This window comes from Bemisia tabaci, chromosome 2 (assembly GCF_918797505.1).
Source record: "Bemisia tabaci chromosome 2, PGI_BMITA_v3".
In the NCBI taxonomy this organism is placed as follows: Eukaryota; Metazoa; Arthropoda; class Insecta; order Hemiptera; family Aleyrodidae; genus Bemisia; species Bemisia tabaci.
In genome coordinates this window covers 2,112,725-2,132,439 of record NC_092794.1, presented here as the reverse complement: position 1 = coordinate 2,132,439, position 19,715 = coordinate 2,112,725, and the positions used below count along the sequence as shown (strand labels likewise).

Genomic DNA, 19,715 nt, shown 5'->3' with positions numbered 1-19,715 from the left:
TGCGGAAGCGTAGTACACCGTCGACAGTCGTTGTCTCGCAATTTTTTTGTCTTCAGTCATGGAGAATCCGTGTTCAAATCGTGGGCGTCCTGCGAGGCGTGGGCATGTTTTTCGCAACCCCTCCTTGCGGCGCATCGAGCGGCGTGGCGAAATGCGACTGGTGCGTGATTTGCCGTAATCGTTTCGACGCAGCATTTACGATGTTAATGAACGAGATTCTTATAAATTTAATATATTGAGATATATTAATACTAAAGCTTAATATTGAAGAGATGAATTAAGAACGGAAATTTTGAAACACCGCAATAGAGATACGTGGTTTCGCACTTCAGTCGGTGCGAAAAGGACATCCATCAAGTTTAAAAAAATGCATCAAGTCCCCGTCACCGCCGACCAACGCGTTTGTCGGTCGAATCAACTACAGGTAGTATCAGGAGGCAGTCAAAACGCCTTCAATTTTTTGAACGCAATGCGGACATCCGTCGAGGTTGTATAGTTGTATCAAGGCGCCGTTGCAAACGCGTTCCATTGTTTATCGTTACATATACGAATATACGTTGAGAGAGGCCAGTCATAATGCCTTCAATTTTATACAAACATATTTTTAGGCAAAATGAGAAACGACGTTGCTCCTTTTGCGACGTTGCAAGACTTGCTTAGAAATTTCATTTTTCTTTCGAGAAATTGGTCAACATAAAATTTAAATTCTCCATGATTCCTCGGATTCGATAGCAGAAGATTTGGTTCAAAATTTAAAGTAGTTAATTTGGATTGTTTCTCGTGGAAGAGTTAAATTAAGAACGGAAATTTTGAAACACCGCAATGAAGATACGTGGTTTCGCACTTCAGTCGGTGCGAAAAGGACATCCATCAAGTTTAAAAAAAGGCTTCAAGTCCCCGTCATCGCCGACCAACGCGTTTATGGATCGAATCAACTACAGGTAGTATGAGCAGGCAGTCAAAACGCCTTCAATTTTTTGAACGCAATGCGGACATCCGTCGAGGTTGTATAGTTGTATCAAGGCGCCGTAGCAAACACGTCCCATTGTTTATCGTTACAGACGAATATATGTTGAGAGAGGCCAGTCATAATGCCTTCAATTTTATACAAACATATTTTTAGGCAAAATGAGAAACGACGTTTCTCCTTTTGCGACGTTGCAACACTTCCTTAGAAATTGTATTTTTTTTCGAGAAGTTGGTCAACATAAAACTTAAATACTCCTTGATTTTTCGGATTCGATAGCAGAAGATTTGGTTCAAAATTTAAAGTCGTAAATTTTGATTGTTTCTCATAGAAGATTTGAAATAAGAACGGAAATTTTGAAACACCGCAATGAAGATACGTGGTTTCGCGCTTCAGTCGGTGCGCGCAGGCAGTCAAAACGCCTTCAATTTTTTGAACGCAATGCGGACATCCGTCGAGGTTGTATAGTTGTATCAAGGCGGCGTAGCAAACGCGTCCCATTGTTCATCGTTACAGACGAATATAAGTTCAGAGGGGCCAGTCATAATGCCTTCAATTTTATACATACATTTTTTTGGGCAAAATGAGAGACGACGTTTCTCCTTTTGCGACGTTGCAGACTTCCTTAGAAATTCATTTTTCTTTCGAGAAGTTAGTCAACAGTGCGCCTGTACGCCGCATTCAATTGTAAAATTCATATAGACTGATTATCGTTCCTGCTTTATTCCCATTTTTAACGAGAAAGAAACCAATGATGTCTGTTAGCTATTTTTAACATAAATTTACACATGTTAACTGTAATTTCTAGTTTACATTGATCTCTTTTCTTGTTAGTTTCTCCGCAATCGGTTTAATCGTTAATTTTCACTGGTATTAGGGTTGGCATTGCTTTTTTTCCCGCGTGGCAGGGAGGCTCGAAATCATACAAGGACAGTAACAATTCGACCGCAGATCTTGCTTTCGTATTTTTCGTTAAATATACAGTAAGTGACGGACCGGTCATCGTACCCTTTGTTAACATTTTAATTTGAATGTCATCAGATAATAACGAGTAAGCCACAGAAATGTCTTTTGCAAAATCCTCCAACGCTTTCACATCGCTGTTCTTGCTTTGAATCTTAGTTATTAACTCATCTATCTCCCAGTTGCCCTTATGATCTTTAAAGATCGTTTTCCAGCGTTTTTCCCTAAGTCTTCTGCTGTATTCAAAGTCGTCGGTAGCACCTGCTGCCTCTTCATTTGAGAGTGTAACTCTTGCTATTTTGAATCGCCTTTCAACATCTTCGATTACACTTCGGGCTTTCACAATCCATAGACTTTCTGACTGGCATTTCTGTGAACAGACATGTAAAATAGGAACTAAATTAAACTTTTCCATTTTTTAAATTGGACAAAGAAAATTACGAAGATAGAAGAAAGCATATGCCGATTTGTGAAAAATATCCAAAGGTACGTGTTCTAATCTAACTAAGGTAGGTCTAGGATAATTAAGATGTAAACAAGCATGCATATAAACTACCTAATTAATCAGATAATGTATTCCATAAACAAGATTAGAATAGTTGTAAGCATATAGATTACTAGCCGTTCTGGACGCGCTTTGCGCGTCCAAGCGGCTGCGCCCCCTGGACCCCCGATCACTCGCTACGCGAGTGACATTCGGCTCGCTCCGCAAGCTATTTTTCTCAGTGATTGGACATTTGATCACTAAGATGTATACATTTTGGAGACTCTGGAGGCAAAAGTGATTTCGTCACAGAACCTTGTTGCCGGAGCATGCCAACATTTGCACATAAATAGATGTATGGAGATGAAGCGATGATGGGGATCGATCATCTCTTCAAGCGCATTTGACTGGATCGTCATCCCATTGGGTAGCGGAAAAAGACAATCCATGGATCTCCTTCCCCGATTTGACTTGTTGAAGTAGCAAAAGTTCATCTTTACCTCTTAAGAAGATTATCGGTGGCGTATAGGGGTCAAAAACTGCTCAACGATAGTATAGTTCGAGTTTCGAATCGCAATGAGCCCACTCGTGTTTTTTTCTTACATTTTCATCGCATATAAATTTCTCTGATGTTTTTGTCATGGGAACGGAGTTCCCCATGATATTAGAATCGTTCCGTTGCTTTCGCTATGGGATTCCCTATACCTCTGCGACCTTGAGCGTTTCGCCCAGTCTCCGATTTTTGGTTGATTTTCCGATGTATCAAAAACCGTTGTATTTTTTAGCCAATCATGTCTCTACGTCAAGTTGTGTTGATTGCTAAAATTCGCTTTCAGCGAGTTTTTTTCCACCTTGAGATGTCGTGTCTGACTGGTAAATCTGCGCAGAACCACGAAGTTCCGTTTTTAGGCAAATTCTTTTTTTTGGGAGGTTCTGATTGGTTATTTTTCGCCATCAGTTTTCTGTTCGTTGGTGCAAAAGATCGCCTACCTCGGTGTTCTTGAGAAGCCGCCAATATCCCACCTCAAATTTGAAAAATAGAAGTAAAGAAATAATAACCATTGTACAAGGTGGAAAATTGTTCTGGAGGACTCGTTACGGATAAAGAAGTCAAAATCAGAGCTCGATTGATTGATTTAATTCATGGATACGCAAATATTGCCTTAGCTCAACTGCCGCGATCGGAATGCATTCTGGGATGAACCTCGAGACGCATTAAAACAGTGTGAACCATGGCTCCTACAGCAATGCGCTGCATATGCGCTTCATATTTCAAAAGCAGTCAAGGTCTCTTGTGATAAGTCCCGCCCATTGCCCGAGTCTTTTAAATGCTATTTTTACTCTCGCTCACGTGGGTTTGTTATAGCCTAGTTGACTAAACCGCCTCGTATTTTTAATTAGGTGCGGGCACCCGGCGATCGGGAGTTCGATACCCGACGATGGGAAGTACTTTTTAATGGTTGTATTGAATGTTTTAGACTAATCATCAAAAAATAATTAATAGTAGATGATAAATGTACGAACATTTTCTCGTGAGTTAATATGTTAAACAAAAATACTGGAATATACCTCCTTCATATAATCAGCCACATGTTCCCCCAAATTAATGACGTTATTTTCTTTTTTCAATAAAGTTAATTTGCATTCAACGTTCGTAAGTTACGCAAAAAGTACCTATTGATACAAATAGAAAGACATGAAAATAGTATGTCTAACATTTCAGTTGTTTTTTTTTTTTTTTTATTTATTTTTTGTTTTTTTGTTTTTTCAATAAAACAAATTGACTGGGACTAGAATCATCGTATCTCTGAAGACAAAAGCTAAGTTTTTTGATACAGAAATACTAATGTATTCATCCTTTATATAATCAGGGAGATGTGGACCCAAATATTGATGTATATTTTCTCTGTTCGCCCAAATTAATGATGGTATTTTCTTTTTTCAATAAAATTAATTTACATTCCACGTTCTTAAAGCAATATTTTCTCCAAAATTCAGCAAAAAATAACAATTTATACCTACGCAAAAAGTAAATAAATAAATAAAGCAATGACATGAAAGTAGTATAGGTAGTACACATCTAACATTTCGGTTACATCTATTTGAATGAAAAAAATGGCAATTAGGGAGCACATAGGTCACTTATCGACGGTGAAACTACCAAACCACGTATCTCGGTTTGCGACGTCGCAGACTTCCTGTCATACTTTATTTTTTAAATGAAAAGCTACTTAACGTCCAGTCTTGAAAATTTCCGTGATTTTTCCTCTTCGTGCGGAGAAAATTCTGTGAAAATTTCAAGGAATGATATTGATTTGGTCTACTTCAAAAAAGTAAAATGTGAGCGGAGATTTTTAAATACCGCAAACGAGATACGTGGTTTGGTAGTTTCACCGTCGTTATGATGCGTATTCGGGCATATGCGTAGAGTAAAAATATCATACTTTACGCCGAAAAAACGAAACTGAAAGTTAAATGCGTTAACTTCCAAAAACCATACATAATCCAACGAAAATAAATAATTGGTAAATAACAGCTTTCTTGTATGCAAAGAAAAAAAATTAAAAATGTTAAAAAAGAGATGTCGACACAAAATTACATAGCCCCTTCAATTCTGAAGATACTACAAACGAACTGTACCTTAAAATTTTCATATCCCAGAAGCAAAAGTTCCCATGACGAATATTGCTATCGCTAGCGATTGCAAAAACCAACTTGTTGTTTTATTCTCTCTGATTGCATATTAGTAATCATATCCTCATTTCATTTCCTATCCCTTTCCTTTTTCCCTTTCTGTGGCATCTGTGTCCATTTACAATTATTATTTTAAAATAGCTTTCCCCTAGTATACAATTGATGCTTCAAACGGAATCAATTGTTTTAATGACATTTCCAGCTAAATCATGGGTTCTCCCAGGAAGGCAGCCTCTCGTCCCTCTCGGACTCTATTGTTGCCAGATAAGTTGCTTTTTTAGCGCTTTTCCCAATTCAAATCCATGTAAAATATTCACATTTATCGCACAATCTGGCAACCTCTCGAGTGAAATAGAAAAAGGTAGAATCGCTGAAAGTCTAAATCCTTCGAAGTTTATATTAATGATTGTTTGTCTACATTCATATTCACTGTACTTCTTACTGAATAAATAAAAAAAAAAATCTAACTAAAGTATGTTAACGTAGCTTTTACGTAACCGTCGATAGGTACCAAATTACGGTGAAAGAGTGCGGTTATCCGTATTTCGAGGATGCCTGCGTGGCTTTCAGCAGCCGAAATCGAAGGGACAAGCAACGGGTTTCCCGTGAAAAATCACTTCATCGTTTTATTTGAAGCATTAATAGGGAAGTAAAAAGTGGGGAATTTTCCGGGATTTCCCGCGGTGAATTGTGATTTTCATAATTTTTTCCAGCTCCGAGGATGGATGCGAATGGAAATTAGCACCCAAACTAAATGGACATGCAATGGTTTTCCCTTGAAAAAATCACTCCATCGGTGTATTTAGAATCATTTAGGAAGGCGTATAAAGAAGGGAATTTTCCGAGACTACCCGGCGCAGTAAAGAGCTTGATGCAAAAACGGCTTTTTTCGCCCCCCCTCTGGAAGTTCTTCAGACTTTGTCTATTGATTACTCATACTTGAGCGCTTCTTTTCCCAAATTTTCAGACCCCCAAAAAATTTTGGAGGGGAGCTAGGGGGGGTGGAAGTTAAAACCTGTGAACCTCGATATCTCTTGAACGAAGAAAGATATCGAGGTCCGGTTTGGACGAAAAATCGTCTAAAATTGCATACTTTAAGATTTCAAAGGTCAAAATCCCGATATCACATTTTGAAGTCCACATATGTGCTTTTTTCCAGTTTTTAGGTCTAGAAAATTTCTTTTAAACGAAAAATTTACAAAGATCTCAATTTTTTATTTGAACAAAAACCAGTTTTTTTAAATTGTTCGTCTTTTTCCGCATCCAACGAGTGGTCGTATAAGCTGGGAAACCGAACGGTTCCGGAGTTATGATCGATTGAAGTTTCCGCTCAACGCGCGCCGACCGATTTTCGCGAGCAAAAAAGTCGGATTTGACTGTTATTAGATCAGATTGAATGTTCAAACTGGGTAAAATGCTTTATTAGGGACTCTTGAGGGTCGCTGAGTTCAGAAATTACAGATACTTCCAAATGATTTACGTTTTTAAAATTACAGCTCCGCAGCGCTATTTTAGAGGCCCACTGAGCGCCAACCGGCCGCTCAGTGGTCCTGTCCGAAGCTGCAATTTTAAAAACGTGAATTTTTTGGAAGTATCGGTAATTTCTGAATTCAGCGACCCTCAAGAGTCCCTAATAAAGCATTTTACCCAGTTTGAACATTCAATCTGATCTAATAACAGTCAAATCCGACTTTTTTGCTCGCGAAAATCGGTCGGCGCGCGTTGAGCGGAAACTTCAATCGATCATAACTCCGGAACCGTTCGGTTTCCCAGCTTATACGACCACTCGTTGGATGCGGAAAAAGACGAACAATTTAAAAAAACTGGTTTTTGTTCAAATAAAAAATTGAGATCTTTGTAAATTTTTCGTTTAAAAGAAATTTTCTAGACCTAAAAACTGGAAAAAAGCACATATGTGGACTTCAAAATGTGATATCGGGATTTTGACCTTTGGAATCTTAAAGTATGCAATTTTAGACGATTTTTCGTCCAAACCGGACCTCGATATCTTTCTTCGTTCAAGAGATATCGAGGTTCACAGGTTTTAACTTCCACCCCCCCCTAGCTCCCCCTCAAAATTTTTTGGGGGTCTGACAATTTGGGAAAAGAAGCGCTCAAGTATGAGTAATCAATAGACAAAGTCTGAAGAACTTCCAGAGGGGGGGCGAAAAAAGCCGTCTTTGCATCAAGCTCTTTGATTTTCATATTCTTTCCTAGCTCCTACGAGGATGGATGAGAATGGAAATCAGCAAGCAAACTGAATGAATATGCAATGGTTTCCCCTTTGAAAAAACATTTCGGCATTGTAGTTGGTGATTTGAAGGCGGCGCACAGTTGGGAAAAACAGACCCTGGGGCGGCGTAAAGTCTGTAACTCGGACGGAAATGCATATTTTTGCTTGAAATTTTGCACAAATCCTCTTGAAGATATTCTTAGCTCGTTTACGAAAGATCCGGAATTTTGAATCACGTTTCTGGCCTCAAAATAGTAGCCCAATGTCAAAATGGCGAAATGTTAAAAATCCCCGAGCTCAGCATCTTGCTCCAGAATTTTAATTTGGCAAGTGAGGTATCGATTTCTGTGTGTAATTTTACTCATAAAACTCGAATTTATGGTCAAAAATTCGATACAACCCACTGCGTGAGCCAAACTTCGAAAAATAGGCCATTTTGAGGCAAACCCTTGTTTGTTCCGAATAAACTCATTCTAAGTTTATTCTGTCCTTGTCTTTGCCTACCCTACCTTACGGTAGTCCCGCATCTACCATTAGTTACTCTTCACAGTCCTGCATTCTCCGACCATCCTCCAGTTCAACGCATTGCTGATCACCACCAATGACCAACTTCTCCGTCTTTACCACATTGACTTCCATCCCCCACTTACGGTATACTTCCACCGACTTGCGCGTCATGTAAGTAATTCACATCTTCTTCGTCCTGAGCTATTACCACCTTATCAGCAGCAAAACACAGAGTATAAAGAGTGTCATCTTCCCGTAGCGGGACGCCCATCCCTGAACAGCATCTTTTCCATTCCTTTAAAACCTCTACAAGGTACACTTTAAATAAGGTTGGTTTAAAAGTACCTATTAATTTGCTTAAACAAACCAATTTTGAACTTTCAAAAGTGATTATTGACTAGTAAAATTTTCATTTCTATTCATCAGTTTACAAAAGCATTTAGTCTGTCAAAAACTCAAAATACATAAAAAATTATGACTTACATTTACAGCAGAAAGTATCGCTTTTTCGCCAATAATTTGTTGAAGGTTTGTCTGCATTTGTCGAAATTGTCTCTCCACTAACAACAAATGGGTGAATAACACTTCTGCACGAACTTTTTCATCCGTATATGAAAGGATCCTAGTAACTTGACTCCGTACAACCTGGATCAGTGTCTCTTCGCCTTCAGTCGTATTGCCGTTGGTTATCTATATGGACAGCATTGAAGCTGATTTGTAATTATTTTGGCTGAAAGAACAGAAAATCTTCGATCTTGCGTTGCAATAACATTCTTAACTCACGGAATCGCAAGAAGTTGCAAATGAACCAATGAAAATTAAGATGTTTAGGATGTACTTAGCCACATATCCCTTCTAGCACAATTCGTGTTTAAAATGTTTCAAAAATGTGTCACTGAAATCAACAAACATCGTCATTACATTTCATCGAAACATTTTAAACACGTTCAAAATATTTTCATTCAGTTTTTAACACGTTTCAGACACTTCTCTATGTCACCTCAAATTTTTGTCAAACTGACACCCTATGCAGATGTTTCTGATACCTATTGAGGATGTTGCAAAGTCTCACTGATACGTTTCAGGAACATTTCTGAAACATATTTTTGAAAGTAAAGGTGATTGATGCTCTTACAAAATTGTTTCAGAAACGTTTCCAAAGCATTTCGATGGTTTTCAAAATATTTCTTACGTTTCATCGAAACATATTAAACACGTTCAGAATGTGTTCATTTAGTTTTTAACAGGTTTCAGACACTTCTCTATGTCACCCCAAATTCTTGTGTCGCCTACACCGTGGGAAGATGTTCCTGAAACCTATTGAGGATGTTTCAAAGTTTCACTGAATCGTTTCAGCAACATTTCTGTAATATGTGTTTAAGAAAATTAGGTTCTGACTGTTGACTATGAAATGTTTTAGAAATGTTTGCATGTTTCAGAAATGTGTTTCTTCGGGGGTTAACTAGGGGCTAAGTATCAAAAATTTTCAGACATTTGTTTTAACTAATGTCACTGTAGAATTAGAACCATCACAACAGGAATCCCTTGATACCGACCATGCCTGAAGGCTGAATCGTTACACTTCATCATTATCAACCTATTAGAGGGATTAGAACACCTTCACTTTAGAAAAGTATACGCAAAGCACGATGTACGGTTTCAATATTCTAAATAATCCATAACTTCTAAGCTTTTATGGAGATGAACTCGATTCATACAAGGAATCAAACGTGTTTATAACCTCCACATAATGGACCACTAGACAAGGTACGAATTTTAGAATTCTGATACATGTTCCTTAACCAAAATTGCACGTAAAACACGATGCGCCTAACGAAAATTACCGAAATCAACTCCTTACGAAGATATTTAATGATTCTTGATGCTTGAATTCAAACCACCCGCTCATGAAAACTCAATGCTCTGCGTGATTCACATCGCGCGCTAAACGGTATCATGACAGTCTCTGCGATATAAAAATCTGGCAATCTCAATCTTGACGCTTTGGCTCAGCTGTTGCAAATTGCTTATAATTTGAACAACACATGGTGGGAAATGAACAGTGCTCGATTGAAAGGCTTGCTATAACTGTTGTGGTGCGCGATTTGACTCACGTAGAGCTTTGAGTTTCTTGTGAGCGGGTAGTTCAAATTCCTCGTAACCAATGTGAAATAAAAACGTTAATATCTTTGTTAGGAGTTGGTTTCAGTCATTTTCGTTGCACGAATCGCGTTTTGCGTACAATTTTGGTTAAGAAACATGTATCAGAATCCTATAATTCGTACCTTGTCTAGTGGTCCATTGAATGTCCAAAAAGTATAGCTTGAGACGAAAAATTAAGCTGAAACTTGGTAAAATTGAAAAATTAAACGTTAACGCCCTCTGTTGAATTCAGTTTGAACCAGGAAAAGTTTTAGAAAGGTCCCAGAAATGTTTCTACGTTAATCAATGAAACATTTCTAAAACGTGTGAAAAACATTTTTAAGTGACGTATAAATTCAAACAAAATATTCAAAAAGGTTTTAGAGACATTTTGAAAATGTTTTGAAAAGGATTTGTTGAAACATTTTCAAAATGTGTTCCAAATATTTCAACTAAAACCACCCATTTCAGATGACATTTATAATTTGTTTTGGAAACGTTTTAACAAAGATTAATGAGATGAAGAAGAAATGTTTGGAAAATAATTTTGACTCAGTTCAACGTTACAAAGATCAAACTAGATCAAAATGTTTTAAATTTGTTTCAAAAATGTTTTAAATAAAATGTGTCAATTTCTTATATCGTAGGAAATATTTTTGATACGTTTCTGAAAGATCGCATAAAAATCTTTTTAAGCTGTTTTTGAAACATTTTAAAATTATTTACATCTAGCATCAGAAAACTAAAATTTAAAAAATTTAAATTTATTCTAAAAACATTTTTTCGGTAAAAAATTTGGAGCTAGATTTCACAATAATGATTCCAAGATAGTTTGGAAACATTTAAATTTTGTTTCATTATTTTAACTGTAATTACTTTCCAATTTTTTTCTGAAACGTTTGGTTTTGATATTTTTATTTAAAAAGAAAACGTTTTTAAAACGTTTCAAATTTATATTAATGAAACTTTCTAAGTGTTTCGTGTCAATTATATATTTCAAAAATGTTTTTAGATCGTTTCAATGAGATGATACAAGTTTGAGACTTTTGAGATGTTTCTGAAATGTTAGTCAAACAGATTGTGCTACTAGAGAGGTCTGTAACTTTCCGGATCTCTCAAGAAAATTACAGACCACTTTAAACCTAAAAATTGCTAGCACAATCACATTTGTTACTAACAGTAAGTAACGCCCTGAGTACATGGGCGGAACTAGGCATCCTTTGTGGAGGGGGCACAGAAGGATATAGAACTTGGGCTAAGGGGGATCTGGGGGGACTCCCCCAGCTGCAGAGGGGGGTTTCGGAGGGCCTCCCTCGGAGAATTCTTGAAAACTGGAACGTCTTGGGAGCAATTTAAAGCCATTCTCAATGGTAAATTAAATGGAATTAAATATTACAGATAACATAATTTTTGCAGACTTGTTTTAGCGGCTCTGGTGCTAGCACCTAGAGCTGCTATTCCGGTCGGTCTTTGCAGCGGATGTTACCAACGGTACATCTACCATTGGTGAGAGCGCGCGTTGGTAGATGGGAATCGTCGCCATTTTCGGATGTGGACCTTGCCATGATTTTAATTTGATTCATTGTTTTTTCTTGTGAGCGAATAATATGTTGTGTAGTGTATATTTGGAATCACGGTGATACTGTCGATAATTCAAAACTGGTTTGTGCTTTCATCTCGTATTGAATAAAATGTACTTAACGTTTAAAATCTGAATTTTCAAAACGACAAGTTTTCGCGTTTTTTTGGAAGAATTCCGTGGTTGAAGCCTCCTAGTCGCACTACTTCATGGACGAATTCGTCCATAGCGGCGTTGTTGTGTATTTAATGCCTAAAATGCTAAGTCGGGTCTTGTTCACTCGATTTTCGTGAGACTCGGTATCCGAAGGTATTTTTCAACGGGAAATTCGAATTTTTGGTCGGATTTACAAAATTTCAAAATCCAAGATGGCAGCCATGGCCTAAGGGCTTTTGAGGGCTTATTATTATTATTATTATTATTTTCAATGCCATTAGCTATGAGGGGCGGCTTGCGGAACGAGTCGCAAGTTCGTTGCGAACCGGGGATCCAGGGTCACTCCCCGGCTAGGCGTGAGAGCTAGCACAGCGAACTGATCACAGCTAGTATAATATAAAGGTTAGCTTACCAAGAGAGGTCTTAGTGGAATCGCCTCATTTTCTGAACTTCCATCATCCGGGTAGATGAGTATTCCTTGTGCCTGTGTCTGTTGGGTTGTGAGGACCGACGCGACAAGAGAAACGAGACAATATTAGGTGGACGCCATGACAGTAATCTATTGTAGGCAGATCGAATCTACTCTCATGCTCCCAACAAAAAGTAGGTAGTTTCAAGGTGAAAATTTTCGCTACAAACCATCTCCCACACGCTGTCAAGAATTCAAACCACAAAACAGCCATTATGGGAGAGGCTCGTAGCTTTGCCGCCGAGTTGCAAAGCTGGTGCGGGGATACTTTCCATCAACAACTGAAAAATTTAACGAAAAAGAAAGATATTAAATTAACAGCATATCCAGAAAAATTTTGAATTGAAGAATTAACAGCGCGTTTAGAATTGCATAAGCGACGTCGCTGTTACTCTGATTTAAAAGAAAGAAAGCAAGCAGCAAAAATTACATCGGGATACACGGATATGTTATTGATTTTGTCTCTGAAATAATTAAATTACCTACTTAGATTGTGCTTTGAATTGAAACAAGGCAGTAGGTACTCACAATTTTGTGCTTGAGTGTTTGTTCAAATGAAGTGTCAACGATGGAGAACATATTATTGGAGTAAAAATGTATCTTCGGAACACAAAGCACTGCATTTGAAGGCTTGAGCACAACTCACAGGTATAAGGTAAGATCATACTGATAATTTGTTAAACGGTCTAGGGAAAAATGAGAGAAATTAAAGAAACACAGAAGAAAAATCTGAGCGGCGACACGCTAATGATACGCAGCCTCGTTCATGTTCCAGCCAGCAAATGCACTGCTTTGTGTTCCGAAGACACAATTTTACTCCGATAAAATTTTCTCCATCGATGACACTTCATTTGAACGAATACACTCGAACACAAAATTGGAAGTACCTACTGCCTTGTTTCAATTCAAAGCACAAGCTAAGTAATTCAATTATTTCAGAGACAAAATCAATAACATACCCCTGTATCCCAAAGTAATTTTTGCTGCTTTTTTTCTTTAAAATCAAAGTAACAGCGACATCGATCATGCAATTCTAAACGCGCGGTTCATTCTGCAATTGAACATTTTTCTGGTTATGCTGTTAATTTAATATGTTTCCTTTTAGTTAACTTTTTCAGTCGTCGATGGGAAGTATCCCCGCAGCACTGCCGTACTAAGGAAGAACGCCGTATGAACATTCGAGAGTTGGCAAATTTCCCTTGATAAAACATGTATATTTGAAAACATTCTTGTATATTTTTCCTTGTAAAGTTCATATATTTTGGATTAAATTGCGTACAAAATTATCTAAAAATTTTCGAAAGTAACATCCGCAATTTTCCCAGTAAAGGTTTTTATTGGAGGAAACTTGGCAACGTCTGAAGGCTGATACGACGTTCTTCCTTAGACCTGCAGAGCCAGAGCAGAACAGCTTTGCGACCCGGCGGCAAAGCTATGAGCCTCTCCCATAATGACTGTTTTTTGGTTTGAATTCATGACAGCGTGTGGGAAATGGTTTGTGGCAAAAATTTTCAACTTTAAACTCCTTTTATTAATGGTACATTCACACTATTACTGTAATAGGGCGGAGGATGAGCTTATTTCAAGAGGAACCTGATGAAACTTCTGGTGAGTCTGTATTTTTTTTTTAACTTTTTCTATCATCATATGTTTTTTTGGTTTTTTCCCCTTCATTTTTCTGTTGAAGAAAAACTGCAAAGTGAGAATGGATAGAGATACCTACGTACTTTTGCTTCTATAATTTTTATAATTTTTTTATAATAGATTCTCATCAGACCGATACTTGAATATTCGAATCTGCTGATTATATCATTCATATCATGCTGGTGGCTTATTCAACTTTAATAATTTTGATCGTTGATTTAGGTAGGTAATAAGCTTGAATGAGCCAGCATGTTGGGTCATTCAATTTCAATGCTCTTGATGATTCAGTTACGATAAGCCTGATCATTGGCCCAATGAGTTTGAATAAGCTGATAAATTGAATCATTCAAATTGAATGATCCTGATCATACAAGTTGAACGATCCAACAAGTCGGCACATTCAAGTTGAACGATCCAACAAGTGGGCACATTCAAGTTGAATAATCCAACGGGCCAGCGTATTCAAGCGCATTGAGTCAAAGATCCGGATCGTTTGACTTGAATGATCCGGATCATTCAAGTTGAACGATCCAACGAGCCAGCGCACTCAAGCTCATTTGGGATCATTGATGCTCATTGAAGAATCATTCAAACTCATTCAGGATCATTGAAAATCGAATGATCCTGAATGAGCTGGAGTGATCCATTTTTTCTCGGGTTTTGTTACGAATTGGAGGTAAATTTTGCATCGTCGGTTGAGCAAATCAAAAACCGAGGGGTCTTGGTACATTTAGACACTAAGAGCTTTCATTTGCATAAATCTGAAGTTAATCGGTCTAATAGTTGCTGAGATTGAAGGAGGACAAACTTTTAGCGGCGGGTGAGACGAACATATTTTGTCTTTGATTCGAGGTAAATTTTGCAACGTTGGTCGCGCAAATCGAAAAACCTATGGCTGTTGGTACATCTAAAGAAAAAGAGCTTTAATTTGCGAGAATCCGAGGTAAATCGGTCCAAAAGTTGCCGAGATTGAAGGAGGATAAACGGTCTGGCGGCAAAGACGAAAGTATTATTTCGTTATCAATTCGAGGTAAATATTGCAACGTCGGGCGTGCGATTCGAAAAAATAAAGGGTGCTGGCAAATCTACGAGTCAGTAATTTCCGAGTCTCACCGTGCGTCAAACAGAGGGAACTCCAGAAAATGAGAAACACTAAAACGGGCTTTTTCGGATATCGCTAAAATTCACCTCATCTTTAGGGGTCCATATCTCGCAAACAGGGCGTCGGATGGGAAAACCCTTCAAAGCGTTCTCTTTGAATGATGTAAAGACCTCGTATAGGTACCAATTTTCAGCCAAATCGGAGGGGGTCGGGTTCCGACCCCCGACAAGCTAACGGCGCCTCTTAAGTTTCCGACAGTATGTCGTCCATTCCTCCTGACAAAGGCACGACAAAGCAGCGATAAGACACAGCCGACCAATTACGCTCCGCCTTTTAACCTGTGTCATCTATGTCGTCCCGACAAATAACAAATTTCAACAATCAGGCTGCAGTTGATCCAAAATTGTGGGGGCCACGACCCCCCCCCCCCAAAAAAAAAAAATGATGGGGCTTTGGAAGGCCGTAAGTTGAAAATTTCAAATAGCAAGGGTATGTTTTGACCTCCGATTTGTACACTGAAAAAAATAATCGGTGGGATTTACCAGAGTTTGGGTGTTATTTACCATACTGTCTACTTGATTTTTTACACAGTGAAGCTGCAGCATAGTTACCAATATACCGGTATGGTAAATAACACGATACGGCTGACACTATGCGACACAGTGCCAGTGTGGCGTTCCCGACTGACTAGTATGGTAATTTCAAGCATCCAGATGCTGCGACAAACCTTGTAGATTCTAAAATCCACTCATCTTATATTATTAAATGCTTTTGATGAAAGTCGTGGATATTTTACTTACATCTTACTTTTAGAAATTCCGTTACATACACAATCAATGGCAGTTAAAGACAGTTTCAACGAGAAATAGCAGATAATTGCTTCACTGATTTCAAGTAAATGATACCAAAACCATACTTGTTATTCGCGTTAAGGTATCATTTACAGACTAAATCAGATCCACGGAAAATTTAATTGCATATAATAAATAGATAGTTCAAAATATACCCACAAAAAGACACTACATGAAAATCCAATCGCACGGTTCACGGTGGGGCAGAAGCTGCCAAATTTTGCTTAAAGTTACAGTTAAACATCAATCCCACGCACATTTGTCTCTTCATCTGAGTATGTTGAGCTTCGAAAATTTTAACAAGAATATAGATATACCTACGAACGAAGTATTCAAAAATCACTTCTAGTCGATTATTTTCAAATTACTTCCGCACTTTTATGTTTTCGAAATGACTTTACACAGAACCGATATTCACTGGATTGCAGAACAACTTTGCGAAGGTTTTCAAATTTTCAGGATTCCTTCACTTTGCAAGCCAGATTCATTGTAGCAACTCCTAACCTCCAGAAATTGGTCGATACGAATAACGAAAAAATCTCAGAAAATGTATGTGGCAGATCAATATAGATAGATTCGAAGAGAAGACGGTAGCTTTAGGGACAATTCGAACACAAATTTGGGCAAATTACGCGTGGATTCACATGGATTAATATGGATCAATAAAACACAGCCACGGACTCCGACCCTCAACGTGATAAATTTATAACTGACAAACAGACAAACGAAAAATGGCGGACCACAGACCGCAGCGCAGTCAAGCGGGAGCTCTCACCACGCTGACTATACCAGTATGGTAAATTTAACCTACCAACACCATGACCAGTCGCATACAGATGCCTACAGATATCAAACGCAAGTGTTACCATGTTATTCCATACTTTTAACTCATCGTATGGTAAAAAATACCCAGCTGATGGTGAGAAATACCTAAACGATGGACAGACACACCTAACTGATATTTACAATCCGGGTATGGTAATTTTTATATCGAGTATGATTCTCACTTTCATCTAGATGCTTAAATCGACCATTATTTGGCTTTTTATCACCATATTTTTTTTTACTATACCATTATGGTCAATCCCACTTCCACTTTTTTTTCAGTGTATTCTACCCAAAAAGTCACGTAGAATTGATACGGCGGATGGCCTATGTGTCCCAATTATTTTGGCCTCTTTTATCCTCTAAAAATAAACACCTTCTTATGGGGAAATGGGGTTTTAAAGTAATTTGGAGCAAATATTCCATACCATGTCAAACTGTAACATTTGGCGTAGAATCTAGATCTAAAATCAAAACACACCCTTGCTATTTGAAATTTTCGACCTACGGCCCTCCAAAGCCCCAAATTTATTTTTGAGGGGAGGTCGTGGCTTCCACAACTTTGGATTAACAGGGGTCAAGTGGCACATCAATAAAAATATATTGATCTTTCCTCCTAGAAGACTTATATATTTTGAAAATCGGATAATTTTAACGCCTTTAGTGTCTAATTGAAATTTGCCAAAAAAAAATTCTCCAAAATGCCCCGTAACTCCAACATATGGGGATTTACGGAAGAAAACATAGAACAAATTTTCCTATTTTTAGCCATTGAATATAAATCCGAAGTCAAAACATACCCTTGCTATTTAAAATATGCGAGAAACGAATAGCACCCCCTTAACACTCCCTCAAAATGGGGTTTTGGGGGGCTGAAATTTTTTTATATAATTCTTTGGGGTTGTTTTTGCCTGGGATGTTTTTGTCCGAGGCTCAATTTTTGGCCGTTACGGAGAAAAAGTTAGTGGATGGGTGCTCTAAAGGGAGGAGGGGGAGGGCATTTCTTAAGCCCCTGCCCCTCTTGTGTTTGAAGTTAGGACCTGCGAAAAATGAAGCTACTTACAAGTATCCAGAGCAGTAAAATTATGGATCGATTCATCTTTGGGTTGGAAGACGGCTAGCTAGACGGGAAGTGAAAACGGATACTGTTGTCGTATCAGCGGTAAGAACCAACAACTCATTCTACTACATCATCACGTCGTGTCATATAATTGGAGGGAAGGAAGAAAACAAATGTAGATAAATGGAGGTCACAGCAGGTCGCACTCGCGCGCACGTTGTCTCATTTTCTAAATCATGTGATGTGCGAATGCAAATTTTATAGCGGCATAGACACAAAATAACGGCATAATTTCATACGTCTTTACTTGGTTGAACTCTCCTCACAGAGCCCAAAAATCTGTTCGTCAGAAAGTGCAGAAACAATGCAAAAACAATTGCAGAAAACAATGTTAGTGAAACCTGATAACACTGGCAGCGCATCTTCTCACCACACATTTGAATTGACAAATATCAAATATCTCATTAATTGACGAGAAAAATATACGTATTTTATCAGCGCTCGTTAATTGATAACCCAAAGTCTCCGAAACCACCTTTATTCCGACGCGACGGATAATTTTTATAATTAATTTTCTCACAGTGTGCATCGAGCCTGCTGCCCACACCACTTTTCAATGGTCCGAGGATGGATGTCTCATAGTAATCCAGTCAACGAAGGGAAAATTAGGACTTTTAGTGGAACAAATTGCAAAAAAGCTGAATATTTTAGCATCGATTATATACTTCAAAAGGAGCCGAGTCATACTCAAAAAAATTGGCGAGAATCGCTGAGATGTCTATGAGAATCGTGTTATTCGACCCTACTAGGACCTCCTCAGAAGCACAAATGCATCTCTCGGCCCAATGATTCTCGTACGCCCTCTTAATCTATTAAAAGAAGAGTTTCTGAAAGACAAGGGTCAAATTTTTGCTGCTTTGCAAACTCACTCAAAACAAGTGATGAAAAACAGGGACTTCTCTTATGGAAGATAAGGAGAGTTAGAATTATTTTGTCGAAGGAAGTATTTGTGACTCCAAGGTGCCCGTACTGTGGTATATAAAAACACGACTTAAAACGATTTTTCAGCGATTTTCATCAACTGTTTTGAGTGAAAAGTGACGGCTAAAAAAACAAAAAGTATGATCATCAGCAAAAAAGCGGCATCAAAAAGCGGCACAGTTTTCCTATAGTAAAAAGATACGAATGGCCATACTCTGTCTATAAAGATACTCTAACCAACATCAGCCGAATTTCCACCATTGGATACCACAAGCTTTTTTAATGTGTCGTCAGGGAGCATTTCTACTGTGCTAAGGAAGAACACCGTATGAGCCTTCAGACGTTGCCAAGTTTCCTTCAATAAAAACCGAATTTACTGGGAAATTTGTGAATATTTTTTTCCAAAATTTTCAGAAATTTTGCACACAATTTAATCTAAGATATCTGAAAATTTTAAGGAAATATGTGCATGAATGTCATCAAAAATGCATGTTTTATCTAGGCAAATTTGGCAACTCTCGAATGTTCATTCGGGTTTCTTCCTTAGCACGGCAGATTTATAGATGGAACTCTTGCATGTGTCAGGAATTTGCGATTCCAGTATTACGCGTTTAAAATTTCCTTGTTAGATTTCGCTCTGTGTTGCTTTATATTTCTTTTTTTGGTGTCAGGTCAACCTACAGAACTTGGTTGCTGAACACAGTTTTGTGTTAAATGGACCCAAACCGAAGGATACTCTCAGACATTGGATCTTGAAGAAAAACTTTATGTACACTTTTTCTGCTCCCCTGCTCAGAGGTGGCGACTTATACAATTTAAGTGGCTATAGCGCATTGGACTATCACAGATGTGATCCAACGGGCTGATTGTTGACATTTATAGACAAAGCGATAGACAAAGAAGACATTAGGAGTATCGAGCGATCCTATTGGTTGAAATGGGTGGCTCTTATACACCATGGAGGAAAATGGTGGACTGACTAAAGGATTTTTCGTGAGTTGCCGTTAGTTGGATTACATTTTGCAATAAGGAACCACTATCTGCGGCTCTCCCAAAAA

General features: G+C 38.1%; 1 protein-coding gene across 2 annotated transcripts; it reads right to left on the bottom strand.

Moving 5' to 3' along the window:
- Positions 1-1,666: 1,666 nt before the first annotated feature.
- LOC109036006 (uncharacterized) lies at positions 1,667-17,840 on the bottom strand. Of its 2 annotated transcripts, XM_019049901.2 has the most exons (4): positions 17,680-17,840; positions 12,138-12,215; positions 8,332-8,538; positions 1,667-2,300 (listed from the first exon to the last, which is right to left on the bottom strand). In XM_019049901.2, the coding sequence occupies exons 1-4, from the start codon at positions 17,713-17,715 to the stop codon at positions 1,818-1,820; spliced, it is 804 nt and encodes a 267-aa protein (XP_018905446.2). In that variant the 5' UTR covers positions 17,716-17,840; the 3' UTR covers positions 1,667-1,817. The 2 variants fall into 2 exon arrangements, with proteins under 2 accessions (XP_018905446.2, XP_018905448.2); XM_019049903.2 differs by lacking the exon at positions 12,138-12,215 and having other exon boundaries at positions 17,680-17,839.
- Positions 17,841-19,715: the final 1,875 nt, after the last annotated feature.